The following is a 17,187-nucleotide window of genomic DNA, read 5'->3' on the forward strand; positions in this document are numbered from 1 at the left end:
GGCAGCCGGTAGCTTTGCTTGGGACGTCCATTGCTTTCAGCAGCGCTTTCAGCAGTTGGTTTTGGTTACCAGGGTCATTTTGATTCCTTATTTTCTCTTAGAAAGGGTTAATCTGGAAGTTGTAGAGTGCTCTACCATATGTCATCCAGTCAACACACTGGACCAATTATAGGACCAGAGCCACAAGCTTGTATGGAATCCAGGCTCTTTTATGTTTTAACTTCTCGGGCCTTAAAAAGAAGGTGTACTCATTCGGCCCCCTCACCCTCAAGTTGTCATTGTGAAAGCTCAAAAGCGGCCAAGCAGAGGGCTGAGTGGAAAATGACGGTACCATAATAATACGTTAAAACTCAACAGCACAGTCCAGCCAAAGAATCACCTACTGAGTAGCGGATCACACCTGATCCTTTCGACAGCCCTGGCATTCAGCTATGAGTATGCTCCTTGTCACAGAGTTGAGGTCACTTGGATATGGTGCTCCAGCCAGTGGGAGGTGGAGATGGCACAGTCCACTGGCACTGTCCTGATGCCAGCTCAGGGCTCTTCTTACTCCACCAGGGATATCTGGGTTTTCTGACTCCAGCCCTGAATACTCCCAATTATTTCAACTTCCTCTTTTGGGGAAAATGTGGACATTAGAAAAGATGATGTACAGGGTCTCCCAGGGTTTTAGGAATCCGGTCATCTGACAGAAAGAAGATGTTTGTGCCATGCTGGTTCTTGAACCATGGCTCCTGAAGGATGCCTTAACCTTTGGTGCTGGTGACCACACTTAGCCGAAGCATGAGGCTGTTGACTCTTATTTTATTTTCAGCCGCGCAGTCCAGCTAGTATCAAAGCTCTTTTCGTAGCCATCACAGTAAAAGGTATAGTCTCCCAGTGCCTCACTCTTTCACCACTCTGAGTATGACGATGCTGAGCATTGACGCTTCAGTGATTTACTTTCAGGAGCCCTTTGAAAACGCACGTGTCTGTTATGCTAACAAGCATTTGTAAATATTCAAGACATCTTGACTGGACATTTGTTTAGGAATTTAATTTTCCTGTCGATGATACTAAATGGTCTAAAATGGTCATGTAAGGGCTCTGTGAAAGGGGAATGCTTACTCTTTGTTACATTATTTTCATCTCTGAAACTAAAAACACACAGTCAGGGAATAGATGTGAACCCAGCTGAGCAGAAGTTAAAAGATGAGAAGCGGTTCTCACGATGGGGGTGAACTAGTACTCAAAGGGCTGACATCCCAGAAGCACCTTGCATTCAGATCTTCGGGGAGTACGGCTCAGGCATCAGTGATTTTCTAAATTTCTTGGCAACTCTAATGTGTAGTCAGGGTTGGGAAGTACTATGCTAACTTATACACACAACCAATTAATGACTACATGGATAGAAACACTTTTATTTGCTCTTTATCTAACTTTGTAACTAAATTACATTATACCAGATTCCCAATTAGAGAGTCATATTAAAGCTTTATCTACCATGGCAGGTTCTTAATCTAAGATGTACATCAAATTACCTGATGAACTTTTAAAGGTACAAAAATTTGTGACCAGAGTTAGACAGTTGGGTTCAGAGAACTGCAATAGGGTCTGGGCAGATGTATTTACAGGAACACTTCAAAGGCAATTCTAATAAACAGTCAGAATGAAAACCATAGGATTGAGGCCACGGTTCATAACCAGGGCCAATTTTGCTCCCTGCAGGACATGTGGCAATGTCTGGAGATGTTGTTGTTTGTTACTGGGGTGGGGATGGGGGCTGCTACTGGTATCCATTGGGCAGAAGCCAGGGAGGCTGCTACACACCCTGCAGTGCACAAGACAGTCCCATGACAAAGAATAATTCACCCCAAAATGTCAATAAGGGTGGCTCTTGAGAAATCCTTATTAAGAAATCACATTTATTACCTGTATTACTTCATGACTATTGGTAAAGTTTGTGTTTATAACAGCATATTATGAAATTACAAACTTATATGAATGAATCAAACTTATTGAAGACTAAATAAAATAGCTCAAACACTGGAGAAGCCCACCCAATTCTATTCTGGCTTATGAACTAAAACACTGAATGGACTTCAGTGACTTACTTTGTTGGGAAGCCCCTTTTATTTAGCACTGTGACATTTATTTAGACCTTGCAGGCCTTTTAAAACAGCACTTAATGTAATCAACAGTTGTTAAAAAGTAAGTTTATAAGAATATGGGATTATTCAAATCCCAAGGTTGGGCGCGGTGGCTCACGCCTGTAATCCCAGCACTTTGGGAGGCTGAGGTGGGTGGATCACTTGAGGTCAAGCATTTGAGACCAGCCTGGCCAATGTGGTAAAACCCCATCTCTACTAAAAATAAAAAAAATAGCCGGGCGTGGTGGCGCATGCCTGTAATCTTAGCTACTCAGGAGGCTGAGGCAGGAGAATCACTTGATCCCAGGAGGTGGAGGTTGCAGTGAGCCTTGATTGCACCACTGCGCTCCTGGGTGACAGAGCTTGGGTGACAGAGCAAGACTGTTGCAAAAAAATAAAAAAAAAGCAGGCAGTTTTAACACCTTGTCTTTTCTTTTGAAAGTGGATTACATTAAATAAAAACTAGAAGCTTGTGGTATTCAAGTTTATATACTCATCTGAAATACCTGTGGTTTGAGTAACTTAGAACAATCTGCATATTTACTCATGGCTAATCAGGAGTTAGGTATCTAGTTCCATGCTAGAATTAGAAGGCCAGTCTAAAAAGTGTTGGATTCTTATAAGGAAACCAGGAGACAGTTCAGAAGGAAAGTCTGAATTACTGCATTGGCTCTCCAGAGTTGTTAGCTATTGTTGAGTCCCGTGGGAGTCTTTATTCTCGAACATGCTTAATCTATGCAAACACAACCAACCTTGCTATCGATCTCACTGCTCCCCAGTGCAGACTGGATCACGTACAGCAAGGCATCCGTAAGCCCATCACACTCTCTCATCCTTCTGCGGGCCTCCTCTCCGGCCGAACTAACATTCCTGCAAAGCAAAAGGATACGTCAGCAGTATTTACGGCTGTCACCAAAAGAATGTCTTTCCATGCCCATCTGCTCTCATAGTTTGAAAGGAAATGCTTTTCCCCCCACTTTTTCGGAATGCTTATCAAGAATATATCTTAATGACTAGGGATGGCTTCCACAAAACACAGCCCAGAGTTGGGTAAGCCACAGATGTCTGTAATGCCACTCCTGGAATAGACAATGAAGAATTCCTAATATGGGATCTGTGAGTCCCATGACCGTGGAGGGTGGGGGACTTTCAGAAAGTCTTCTAGGTTTACTTCATGTACAATCAGAAGCTTTTTGAGTCAAAGGATTCTTCTTTGAGAGGTCTGAAACACTTTCAAAGACAGAGCTTGTAACTTCTGAAATATTTTAGACATCTAAATTTGTCTGCCACAAAGATACCTACCTTGGCCCAGCCAGAAGTAGACTTCTAGGAATTTATTCTAAGGACATAGTTAGAGGTTTCTGTGACAGTGTAGTCACTGGGATGTGCATGATACCTCTTATGGGAAGCAGCTGCTCCAAGCTCTTTTCTGTACTAGCACATGCTGAGCTAACGGCAACAGATGGGGCCTACTGTAATGAAATGTGTGGCTACGAAGCAGAGAGATCTTCTAGTCCTACAAGAGACAGAGATAATCTGAAGGAAAATCTTGGGGTGCTTTTAGTTATTCTACCACCTGAGAGTATGCTCTTCTTCTCCTACCCACGGTTAGCGTATGGTTCCAGTAGAGAATTTCTGCAATGACTTACTACAGGCAACACAACCTGTAAAAGGGAGGCTGGAGGAGGTGAGTTAGTGGGTGGTACAAAGGGATTGAAAGAATTTAAGGACCTTGGGGACAGTGGTAGAAAAAGAAGGATGATTCTCAAACTTTGGGAGCATCAGAATCCTCTGGAGGGTGCATGCAGTACAGACTGCTGGCTCCATGCTGGAGTCTCTGACTCAGAATGTCTGGGGTAGAGTCAGATAAGCTGCATATACTGATGCTGATGTTGAGAACTGAGACCCCAGTTCTCTACAGAGGTTCTGGCTGGGAGGAGGGTCGTGTTCTTTGCTGACTGCTGGGGCAGCCATGAGGCAGATCCCAAGGATCCGGAAGCCTGGATGGAGTCTGGAGAAGTTGAAGAAGTTGAATGAAATGAATCTCCAGCCCACTATAATTGACCCAGGTAGTCTCATTTCATATTCACAACATCTTTTGCTGTTACAGTAAATTCTATTTTACAGGTGATAACACCAAGCCTCAGAGGTTGTCCAAGGCCATGTAGTAAGTGTGTCTCTGTTTCAGATGGTCAGGATACTGGAGCTCAAACCCAGAGAAGACCAAGGACTGCGATTTTGAGGAATCAATCTGTTTGCAATTAGCCTCCCCCTTCATACTCTCTTGGCTCTTTGAACCTCCTTTACTGATCACCATTGATTTCGTATTGGAATTATTTGGCTGTGACCTCATTACTGCACTGGGGCTTTCTGGAGGATAGAAGGCATGTCAGTCCTATGTCTCTACCTAGCATTCGGCTGAGGAGGAGCTGGAACAAAACCTGTGAAGATGGGAAAGAAAAGGCTTCAGGCCTGATGTCAAATATGAATGCAGAATATGGTTTTTTAAGATTTAAAATAAAATAGGTTTCATGTTAAAATGCCACTGAACATAAATTGTTTTTTTTTTTGATACCTAAAAAGTTCCACAGACGTATTAAGATAGGCTGTATCAGTGGCACTTCTGTGTAACACCGGGAAAGGTTATACAATTCAAATCAGTATTTTTGGCATTTGCTGATCTTCAAATATAAACCAAATTTCTCAGCTTCTTAGATAATATAACTAGGCAAATATTGACAGCATTTTTATGTAAAATTTCATAAATTCCATCCTGTGATGGCCAACTTTTGTTTCTGACACAATCTGTGGTGCGGGCCAGAGAGGAACTAACTTTCTGCTAGGGAAAAGGTGGTGAGAGGCATTTGGATATTATTTTAAACTAAAAGAATGGCTCTTTTAAAGGAGCATTTTAGCTCATTCCTTCTTGAAATGATTTTCACCAGGTTGAGCTGTGAAGCTGTTAAAATAATAACTTTGTCAAAGATTCTGAATCAGACCTCTTTGGCCAGAAGAATGTTGTGTGGTAATGTGTGATTATGTTTGGCTCTTTGGCATAGCGAGTTATTACTTCCAAATAGAATTAATGAAATTCAGGCTGACAAGCAACTTAGGGTAGTGTGTATACACCCTGATCTGAAAAAGCCCTCTGCAGCTCTTCTTTGACTAATGTGCTCAGTCTTTCCTTCAAGTATCCTTTCTTTGGAGGCAGGTTGCCTCCTGATTCACTGATAAACTTTCTAATGATCAGTCCTAATTTCACTGGTAATCATTAAACGTACAGGACCAACCAATAGGAAATAATCAAAATGAACAACTTAACATCAGAAGCTGTCAATACTAATCTTAGCATTTTTCTTTACTCTAGTTTCTATTCCATTCTAGTTCAGTCTCCTCCAAAATTTAAAAAGTTATTAATTGGCTACTATATTACAATGTGTAAGATATTGAAAAATGAGACAGATTAATAACTTAAGGTCTCAGCAGAGAAGGGGAGTGACTGAGATACATTCATACCCACACAGCACCTAAGATATAGACTTCAAGAGGGGGTTATCATACGGTCTGCAGGCATGATGAGGCTCAGTATACATATAGGCTTTAAGAGGGGGTTTCATACTGTCTGCAGGCATGATGAGGCTCAGTATACATTTTTATATAAAGTGTCTCTTTTCAAAGGGTAATGGTTTCCTACAGGTCTTTGGGCTTGGGTTTCCACTTTTAATCAACTATACCTCAGTGTGTGAAACATATCTTAAGAGAATCTTTGACTTTCACATTGGTGGTAAGGAGTGTTTCCTGTTCCTCCCTCTTCCCCACAAACATAAGTTCTACTCTTTCAACCACAAAGTTCAGTTTTTTATTGTTGTTAGTTAAGACTTTTGATCAACGTGTTAAGGTAAAGTCATGTCAGCTTATGACTGAAACATTATAATCATGTTAACCATACATGATACAGCTGTAAGCATCACAACTTGAACACAGCTCAAATTTTTGTCTCTACACCTTTACTATGAAACTTAACAAGATGTTTCACTGTTTAAAAATAAACACCCTGATAACCTTCTGTGATGCTCATTACATGATTAATTGTAATCAGGGTCCTTAGTGTTTGACGATTAATCAATGTCCAAGCTAGAAAGTTCCTCCCTCCCATTGTACTTAAACCATCTTCTAACCATCACGAGGAAGGTGATTTCTACATCTGGTTAGAAATGGGTATGGAAAAATTCTATGTATAAACATAGCATTAAAACAAATACCTGTAGATTATTTGTTAGAAGCACAAAAATGTGCATAATATCTCATCCTTCTTAGTAATCTTTACAGTCGTGACTGAATTGTCAGTTGCTATGTCATTGGGAAGTTCCTGCTAAAAGTAGATTCTATAGTCTTTTTACCTAATAGATAAAAAATGAAACAATTCATTTTTATGTCTTCCAATTAAAAGACCAATCTTTTTTTTATTTTAATGCAACTAAACTGCTTCCTTTCCCCTGTCTTCTGTGCTGCTTGACATCTCATTTCTTTCCATCTCCATCACTCAGTGTTCTCCTAGGACCCAACGTGGAACTCAGACCATATGTTCACCTGTATGACTATGGCATTCTGCATGAAAGATGTGTCTCTGTTTCAGATGGCCAGGATACTGAAGATCAAACCACAGAGAAAACCAAGGAATGAGATATTGGGTAATCAGTGTATTTGTAATTAGCCTCTCCCTTCACACACTCTTAGCTCTTTGAACCTCCTTTACTGATCATCATTGATTTTGCATTGGTATTATTTAGGCTGTGACCTAATTACTGCACTGGGAGTTTCTGGAGAGTAGAAAGCATGTCATTCTAATGTTTATACCTAGCATTCAGCTGAATGTGTGACACATAGTTGGTTATTATTGAGAATTCAGCCCTTCCATCGGATTGGAATTCAGGAAAGCAGGGGCATGTTTACTCTGTGACTGATTGTGCTCCGTGCTTGCAGAATAAATATCAGATGTTTGTTCTGCCATTTGAATACTGGCTTCTTAAACTGTACCTTGTGTTATAAGCCCCATCCTGAGTTATTCGAGGCAGTTTCAATTTGCAAAAGAAGAAAATGCAATTGAAGATAGCATACAGCATTGAGAGTAAAATTAGCTTGAGATATAAACTTTCTTATGATTGTTCATAATATTGATTGAGTGCTGAAGAGAACTGCACAATTTTGTGGCCTGGAGACAGTCAGATATTTCCCAGTTTCTCACCCATCTACAACCTCAGGCTTGGAGGAAGAGCTTTCACGGCCTGGCTCAAGGCTAGGTTGTCTTCCTATGTCTGTTTCCTCCTCTTTTCTCTCCCTCACCTTCTCCTTGGCCTTTAGGGTCTGGACTCCATTGGAGTTGTCTCATACCAAGCCCATTCACATGTCCTTGAGCCCTGGGTCCAGCCCTGCTATATCCCCATCCATCAGGTGGCCCAACCCTTCACATCCCTGGGCAGGCACTCCTTGAGTTCCTTCATCTCATCTTCCAATTCATAACCAGCAGAGTTCAGATGCTGGGTCTCTGCAGGATCTGGCCTGGGTTCCTGAGACCATACACCAGTTTGAGGAGTGGGGTAGGCTGTCTGGAGGTTGCTGGAGAATAGAGCTGGGTTTAAGTGATACAGAGAGTCCCAAGGCAAAGTCGAAATATGAAGCCACATACTTAGTACAGCCTCAATGCAACCCAGCAAGGCAGGCTGGGGAGGCAGAAGACACCAGAGATGATGGCATGGACCAGAGACCAGACCCGACCCCGGGGATATTTGGGAGCCCCAGGGCAGAGCTGAGAGCCTCTGGACGCTTGGCCAAGGATACAGAGAGGCTATCCGGGGTTCCCAGGCCCACTGATCCCTCCCCTTGGAATGTTCTTCCTTCCACCTTGAAGCCATTGACTCTGACAGTTGCAGTTGCCAGGGCTCAATCCAAGCACTGCCTTTTCTACCTTCTAAGCCTTGCCTCAGCCCCACTACTCCTTCCTTCCTAGCTCCAGGCACAAGCTTCTCTTAGAGCACCTGTAACACGCGATGTTTGAGTCTGGTCCCACAAGGCGTTAGGAGATAGGGGAGCATCATTTTATTCGGTTGTTTGTGCTCTCCACCATGCAGCACACAGTAGGAACTCACTGGATATTGACTGGATGGAAGAGCATATGGTTCTTTTCAGGACTCTTTCTAGACCAGTGGTTCTTAACTAGGGTGACTGTGCCACCAGGGATTATTTTTGGTTGTCACCGCTGGGTGAGTGTTGGGGGCATTACAGGCACCTCATGGGTAGAGGCGGCCAGGGCTGCTGCTAACCATCCCACAATGCTCAGGACTGCCCCCGCCACAAAGCACACCAATTGTTTTGAGGCTGAGAGGCCTGCTCTGGATAGCTGGGCTCCATGAGGATCTAATCTGCGTATGTGCTTCCCCAGCATCTAACCTGTGCTCGGCCTGTGGCTTCTCAAACCCATGCTCCTCTGCTGCATCAGAATCAGCTTTGGAACTGGATTAAAATACAAAGGTGCAGGCCCTTCCTCTACACTTCCATTAGCCCAGTTCTCAGTGTGTTCCACTGGTCTCCAGGTGATGAGAACACACTCTACAGGTGAGAACCATGGCCTTAGCCCACGGTAGGACATTCAACGTAGAAAGGTAAAGTACTTCTTGAATGGCCAGGAAGCCATGTGGTTGTCGGCTGTGTGCTACGTGATGTACAGACTCTGAACAACACTCCCCAGGCTCTTCCTAACAGGATGGGACCATGGCCCCCAACACCTACCAGTGATGGCCTTTGGACCAATGGCCATCAGCTTCTAACAGTCAACCAGCAAATGATGGGAAATAACACTAAACTTGTGAGGGGGAATCTCACAAGTAGAATATAAATACGGAGCGTCTTAATTTTTTGACCATGTAATGACCTACTCAGAAATGGATGGAATTTTTTAAACTCATGACAATCTTTTAATTCAACAGCACAGCCACCCCCAGTAACAAGATCTCCACAACTCCCAGCCTCTCCTGCCTGCTCTCTCTTGCTTAGTTAGGCAGAGACTGAACAGACCTAACAGCCACCCCTCCAAAGAGCCAGATTATCAGCAGCCAGATCGATTATCAAGTATTAATTACACGTAAAGATGCAAAAAATTGGCTCTTTAGAGTTTGATGCCTATACTTAGCTCCCTTCTATGGAGAACATCCTGACATCCTCCATGGCTTGAATTTATCATAAATTACCTGATCTGAGTAAGTGTGAGAATGAGAAATTATGCCAATCATGCTTTTCTTGATTCCACAAAGTGCACTCGCTTTTGCTTTAAAAACGTTAAATTTTAAAGAGCTCTTCTATCCGTGAACACCTAAATCAGGAGTTAAAAACTCTCTGTAAAGGATCAGAGAATAAATATTTTAGGCTTTGCGGGCCACACAGGGTTTCTGCCACTTTTTCTTCTCTCCTTCTCTTCCTCATTCTTTCAACAACCTTTCAAAAACTGTAAAACCTATTCTTACTTGAAGCCATACAGAAACGGGTCTCTGGCACGATCAACCCTTGACCTAGATTCTCATCTGAAGCTCAGACATAGGATTCGGGAGGGTGTCTGTGAACTCCTGATATTTTGTTCCAAGTTTTATAAATTTTTATATGAACATTATGCACATTTTTTGTTTGTTTTCTGTGCTAGAGGTATAGAACTTGCAGCATATTCTGAGGCTGGGATCCTAAACTGTTTAAAAACATCTCACCAAAATAAGTGGTCTGAGCAGCCCCTGCTTGGAGCAGCAGGCTGCTCTCCTAAATCTGGAGTCTGGGTTTCAGAAATCCAATGTATTTGCCTCCTCAGGGAAACAGCAGCTCTGCCTTGTGTCCTCCCACAAGGCCTTGGGAGACTTTGTCTGTGGTTTCCAAAATTATTGTCCAAAAAGCCCATCCTTTTCCTCTGGGCAGGCAGATTGTCCTCTTCGTTGAGTGCCCAGGGGCGGGGAAGGAAGGGGTGTCATTGCCCAGTCACTGGGTCTGCTGACTCCACCTGGCCTTTAATGCAGTGACAGTAATCCAGCCAGAGCCTCTCTCTCTAGGTGCAGAGGTTGCAGGGCTGGGGGCAGCATGAGACCCTCCAAGGCTGTCCATCCCCTTCATTCTTCCCACAAAATCCACGAGGGCTCATCCCTTTGATTTGTAGCTCCTTTGCAAAAAGGGAGTGGCTGGCTTTCTTACTATTCAAAATGCTCACAAAGGTGGTTTCTCCTGCACTTGGTGCGGTGCACACAGCTGCGCTACTTAGCTGTGAAGGCGCTTTGTTCGCTTTGGCCTCCTCATCCGGGAGGTGCCACTGGTAATGGTGTGGACATCACAGGGGATCTGCAGTGACGCAGGGCAGCTGCTCAGGGTCGGGCTGGTTTTTTCTCAGTAAATGTTGGCTGAGCAGCTGCTCCACCAGAGACCTTCCAGCCCAGAGGGGAGAAACACACCAGGCGGGTTACCAGCACCCCACAGGAAATGTGTCTTCCACAAACGTGCGAGAGGAAAGAACAGAAGGTTTCACAGCAGCGTTGGTAATTTTAGTCATTTATTTTTTAAAAATCTAAAAGTAATGTAAAAATATTTAGAGAGTGGGGGAAATGTAGAACTGAAAGTGATGTCCACACTCTTTGCTTTCCCTTAAGGTAATCACTGTGACCATTTGGTGTTTATCATTCAAGATTATTTTCCACTTGTATTAATAAACCATGTAGGTAACATTCTGTTTTTTACCATAACAATTCCTTAGGCAACTGGCTTTTATGTCTCCAAAGTTTATCACTATCTCTGTTCATGATGGTAGCTACAATCATTGAATGACTTTTGGTATCTCACGGTATAAATAGATCGGCCGGACAAAGTGTCTCATGCCTGTAATCCCAGCACTTTGGGAGGCTGAGGTGAGTGGATCACCTGAGGTCGGGAGTTCGAGACCGGCCTGACTAACATGGAGAAACCCCATCTCTACTAAAAATACAAAATTATCTGGGCATTGTGGCACATGCCTGTAATCCCAGCTACTCGGGAGGCTGAGGCAGGAGAATCACTTGAACCCAGGAGGCGGGGGTTGCAGCGAGCTGAGATCGCGTCATTGCACTCCAGCCTGGGCAACAAGAGTGAAACTGTCTCAAAAACAACAACAAAAAAATAGATCACAATTCATAATGTTTCAAATTAATACTCTGTTAATGAACATCCAGATTATTTCTAATTTTTTACTCTATTATGTAATGTTTGGTTCAATTTTGGAGGAGATATGGGCTTTCGAGGAATCGTTCCAGGAAGATAAAATAGCAGAGATAAATAATTTCAAATCTACAAAGCAGTCATCCTTGACTGGATGCCTGCTTTCTTCCATACGCAATGATAAGTCCCGGGATAAACTGATGAGAGTATCTGACTTTTGACTTTTAGAAGGTCACAGTCCAGGAAGGTAAACAGACATATTTGATGTGAGTAACCATGATATCATCAGCATGTAACTAGCAGTGTGAAGAATTTGGCAACCAATCTTTGGAAGTGACATCTAGATATACAACAGAAAGCAAATACAGGCTGAAATGGATGAAAATTTTACTCTTCATCTATTTTAGTTAAATATTTCCTTAAGTTGTAATTCTGTAAATTTATTTTCCTTCACGCTTATAACAGCAAGTCATGGGTTGTAACTTAAAAAATAAGGACACAGAACATAATAAACACGTTTCCAGCAAAAAAGCAGCTCATGCAACGTAAATGGAAAGTATTAAAAATGCATACTTTTAAATGCGAAGGGCAAGGCTTAAAGTTCAGGCACAGGCTTGGGCTAAGTTCCAGGTGAACAGCCTGTGCAAATACCATCCATGCACATCCGTGCAGGAGTGGGGTCTGCAGGCTCCAACCAAGGACAGGACCCGGCAGGGAGCCATGGCATTCTGTGGCAAATGTTAATTTGGGCACATAATTTTCCATTTTTACTAAGCCTGGCATCCTCAGCCAGTGCAACATGTCTACTAAAACTGTGGCTGGCTCATGGTGGACCAAGGGCAAATCTTGTTAATGCCCTTTTACTCAACCACATTCCCTGTGCTAAGTCCTTCCTGAGATCTGGCCCCAGGACAGCCCAGGTGGATTGCTACAAATCCTGGGCCATCCCTCACCAGAGGTTCCACTCCTGCCTCTTGTAGTTCAGCGGCAGGTGGAAATGCAGTTCTGTTCTTGTAGTTCTCTGCAGGTGGAAATGTATGACGTTTGCACGATACTCAAAAGTTGACTGAAGCAGGGCTTCTTCCCCCACCAGCTTACAAGAGGCATCTCCAGTGTTATCTTTTTCTGACACCTGACCTGGAGGGCAAAGCTGAGGCTGACATTGGATAAGCTCTGGCCTGGAAACCCAATGGCGTTTGCTGGGCTGGGTTTCCATGCTGCTCTGGAGCAATGACTCCATTTTATTTTCAATTCCCCCTTTTAGAATGTCTATAACTGTTATCCTATGTCGTCCCATCACTGCGTGTTGGGAGCAGAAATGCTGCTTCTTTATTTTCACAAGTTCACAGACGGAGAGAAGTTCTTCCCCAGGAGCTGTACTTAACAGATTACTCATCCAGTTCTGATTTGGATGATTCAGATTTTGGACTTTTGAGCTGAAGAGATTTAAGACTTTGAGTTGATGCTGTAATGGGATGAAACCACTGGGGACTCTGGGATGGAATGAAAGTATGTGGGATGAATGTGACTCCTTGGAGGCCAGAGGGTGGACTGTGGTAGCCGGAGAACAGCCCCTCCAAGATGTCTATAACTTAATCCTTGGAATCTGTGACCAGGTTACTTTACATGGTGGGTCGGGAGGGGGGTGGTGAGCAGAAAGATGTTACAGATGGAATTAAAGTTACAAAGTTTAAAATACGGAGACTTTCCCTATTTTGTCCCTGGAAAATCTCCCTATTTTATTCTCTGCTTTCCCTGGCTGGGGTCAGAGAGGTACAGCAGAAGGGATGACAGAGATCCCAAGAGGAAAGGTTCAGCTCCCAGCTGCTGGCTTGGACATACAGGGTAGCCACAGGTAAAGGGGAGAGAGAGACCACTAGGAGGGCAGGAGCTGAGGACAGCTCTCAACTGGCCATCACCAAGCAAGTGGAGACCTCAGTCCCATGGCCATAAGGAACTAGATTCTGCCAACAACCTGTAGTAGCTTGGATTCTTCTCCAGAGCTGCTAGTAAGGAGGACGATTGTACCAGCACCTTGATTTTAAACCAGTGAGACCAGTGTCTGAAGTTCTGGGAAACTGCAGGATAATATATTTGTGTTGTTTTAAGTCATGGAATTTCTGGCAATTTGTTACAGCAGCAAGAGGAAACTCACAGGGAGCCTGCAGCTCATTTTGCTGCAGGGTAAACAGATTCTTCTCAGCACTGTCTCTGATGCCTCATGTCCCACTCCCTCCCAGGAAAACTGCTCAGCCTGCCGTGGGCACATGCAAGTTTCAAGAAGAGATTTCTAGACAATCAAACAACTGGATTGCTTAGATCAAGAACAAAATGCCATATACATATACACATGTGGAGGTGCGTGAAGTGGTGGCATAGAAAATACCTGCCCTCAATGCTGTAAGGCCAGGCCACTGTTCGATGGGACCCAGGGCACGCCGAGGTCCTCTGCATGGGCAACATTGATGTGATGTTGGGATGATGCACTTTTGAGGCTGAACGACATGCTTCAATATATTCTGCCCTATCTCTGATCTCATCAGCTACAAGAGCGCCACCAAATTTGCAGCCATCAGCTTGGTCCAGACTGCTCTTTTGCCTGGTTGGTATCTTCCACTTCTGCCAGAAGAGGCCCCTGAAAACTGGAGTTTTCAGAGCTTGCAGAGAACAGATAGTGCTACAACTGGCATTCTGTATCTTTTATATGTTTAGGACATGAGTACACCTGATTATAAGACAGAGAACTGAGGCAGCATCCTAGCCCCACAAAAGGGAAGTCTGCAGTGTGGTCTTCTTATTTTTAATGCATTTCCAGAACATTATCTGAAGCACCAACCATAAGTACCAGGCGGTATTACTAGCATTAGGATTAGCCACACCTCTGTAAACTTTTATTGGCTGCAAATAATATAAGGCTGAATTTACTTGAAAAGCTCTCGAATTCTCTCTCTCCATATGTGTTTTGAAAGCTGGTCCCTCATCACAGCCACATCAGAATAATTTCCAAAAAAATAAGTTTCCCTAATTTTTTTTAAAGATTAGCACAGTCTTGCTGTTCGAATTACTATGCACCTTACTGTCTTCTCCCAAGGAAGGCAATTTCTTTATAAATCAGGACAATGATGGCTTGGTAATTGCTTTGTTGAGCTGCAGGGACACAATGCTTCAGTGGCTAAAGACCAACTACCTACTGGGACTGGCCGCGAACACTGCTGTTGTTCTGTACCCAAAGTGGTGGTTGCTAGGTTCCTACCACACCCCCCCACATCCATCTATAAACCTAAGCCATCAGAAAGGGATGGAGGGCTCCTCTTTTGGTGATGATTAAACACTGCACCATTGTAAGACTGCCTGGATCTGTGCCTTCTGGAGTTAGCCATGCATCAGGGAACATTGTTCCAGAGAAGCCCAGAGCGGAACCAGAAATACCTAAATTAAAAGACACCCTCTTGCTGTCAAGTACTACCTAGGGTTTTAGCTACATGATTCCAATTAAAACTGATGGTCGGCACAGAGTTAACTGCTCTATGAAATGTCTGCTGAAAGTTTCCCATTGGGCTAAATTACAAGGAAGTCAGAGGGAAGAGAAGCGTGGATGCTGTGTGGCTAAAACCATTAACTGTGAGCCTAATTGTGCGGGTGGCCCTTTGTGCTCCACAAACACTCACGTGCCGCTCACAGTTGTTCTTTCCTAACTCACAGTACTTGGGGAGTGAGCTGTACTCACCAGGCCTTGATTTTTTTCATGACCGGACTACGTCTCAAGCTTGGAGTAATGCCATATGGTCCATCCTCTGAATCAATGCCCGCCCTCCTTCTACCAACTCCTACCAACATTCTACCAACTCCCATAATGTTTTACTCTGGAACATTCGTGGTAGGCTCAGAAATTCAGGGTGCACTATATATTGAAAGCCTCCCATATCTAACCTTCATTCTGGCACCTTGACTTCCCATCAAGGGGGCCTCTGTTAAGTCCACCCACCACACACCATTGCAGCAAGCATTTCCATGCTTGCTAAATGATTTGCCAGCCATGGCCAGTTGTAAACACAGCGAAAAGAAAATGTAATGGGTCAAAACACAAATTAGATTAACAAATGAATACTAGCTAGTTTTCTTCTTTCTTTGTTAAACCAAATTACTTATGGTCAACCCGGTGTGACTTATATGACAAGTCACAAAACCTAAGTCTTAAAATATATATAATAAATGAATATGCTAGGATACACTGCAGAAGAGAGATGCAATAGTCACTTCACCAAGCAGGTGGCTTCCAGGAAAATGAACACCATGTGACTAAATAAATAATCAGCAATACCAACGTGATCCAATTCCTTGCATTTTGAGTCCCCTATCTTCCAAGAAGTAGGGGGAACAGAACTTGACTAATAAGGGATTGTAGATTATTGGCTACCTGCCTTTTTAAATGTCAGATTGTGGGCTTTAAGATTTTCAAGATTTGGCATTATGTCCTGGATTATTAACAGCTACTATTAAAACAACTTTTCCAACTTTCATTTCAATTCATTCCCTAATTCCGCATATGCAGGCATGTCATCTTTCAGTTTATTTACTTGCAGGATATTTGAACAAATCATACTTCAAAGACTTACTAAAGCTGAGAATCAATGTGATTTTTATAAGCTCACTTATCTAGATGGTAAGTTTTCCTTGAGGTCTATTTCTTGTTTTTGTGATTGCTTTGATCACTGACTGATAGCTTATTGAATACCAATAACCATCATCAAAACACTGAAAGAGGCAAAGAACTGCATATACTCTCACATACTCTTGGGTCTTAACCCTTTGTTTTGTGCAATTCTCCACTCCTTTAAAATATTGTTTTATTCTGGGGAGCCATCCCATTATTTCTGTAAGCTGACTGTTCACTGCGGGGCTAAGTAATTGGAAGAGGGAGTCACTCAGTAGGGAAGGAAAGGCAGAAGCCCCTGTTATTCTGCGGGGTCCAGGCCTGCCGCCTGCGGGTATCTAGCCCTCTTTGCTTTTTATGGTCTTTGTTATGGACTGAATGTTTGTGTCCTCCAACAAGTTCACATGTTGAAATTCTAACCCCCGTGTCACAGTGTTAGTGAGGACTTTGGGAGATGATTAGATCATAAGGATGAGAGCCTTCACGAATGAAATCAACGCCCTTATAAAAGGGGACTCTGAGAGCTCTTTGCCCTCTTTCTGCCGTGTGAAGACACAGGAGTTGGCTGTCTGCAACCCAGGAGAGAGTCCTCACTAGAACCCAAGTAACTGTGAGGACACCCTGATCTCGGACTTCCAGCCCCCGGAACTATGAGGAATACATTTCTGCTGTTTTGTCTCTTGTATTTCATTCTTGTAAGTTATCTTGTCTCTTGTATTTCATTATGGCAGGCCGAACTGACTAAGACAGTCTTCTTACATATTTTCCCTGGAAACCAACTCCTTAATTTGTGGCAAAAATGCTAATAGAAACATTTCTTGGATCAAAATAGCTTAATCCTTATATTTAAATTGGAAGGAAGTGATTGAAAATAAAAAACACCTTTCCTATAACCTCTTAGAAATGTACCCATCTCTGGCCGGGCGCGGTGGCTCAAGCCTGTAATCCCAGCACTTTGGGAGGCCGAGATGGGCGGATCACGAGGTCAGGAGATCGAGACCATCCTGGCTAACATGGTGAAACCCCGTATCTACTAAAAAAATACAAAAAAAAAAACTAGCCAGGCGAGGTGGCGGGTGCCTGTAGTCCCAGCTACTCGGGAGGCTGAGGCAGGAGAATGGCGTATACCCGGGAGGCGGAGCTTGCAGTGAGCTGAGATCCGGCCACTGCACTCCAGCCCGGGCGACAGAG

The 17,187-nt window shown here is 43.5% G+C and overlaps 1 protein-coding gene across 7 annotated transcripts in view; it reads right to left on the reverse strand.

Moving 5' to 3' along the window:
- CTNND2 (catenin delta 2) overlaps positions 1-17,187 on the reverse strand; it is a 933,747-nt gene that overhangs the window by 143,748 nt on the left and 772,812 nt on the right. For all 7 annotated transcript variants that reach the window (XM_026455692.1, XM_023218279.1, XM_023218276.2 and 4 more), the window contains one exon: positions 2,882-2,999. In XM_026455692.1, the coding sequence (XP_026311477.1) occupies positions 2,882-2,999 (118 nt within the window). The remainder of the gene's footprint in view (positions 1-2,881; positions 3,000-17,187) is intronic.

The sequence above is a fragment of the Piliocolobus tephrosceles genome, chromosome 4, assembly GCF_002776525.5.
Source record: "Piliocolobus tephrosceles isolate RC106 chromosome 4, ASM277652v3, whole genome shotgun sequence".
NCBI classification, from domain to species: domain Eukaryota; kingdom Metazoa; phylum Chordata; class Mammalia; order Primates; family Cercopithecidae; genus Piliocolobus; species Piliocolobus tephrosceles.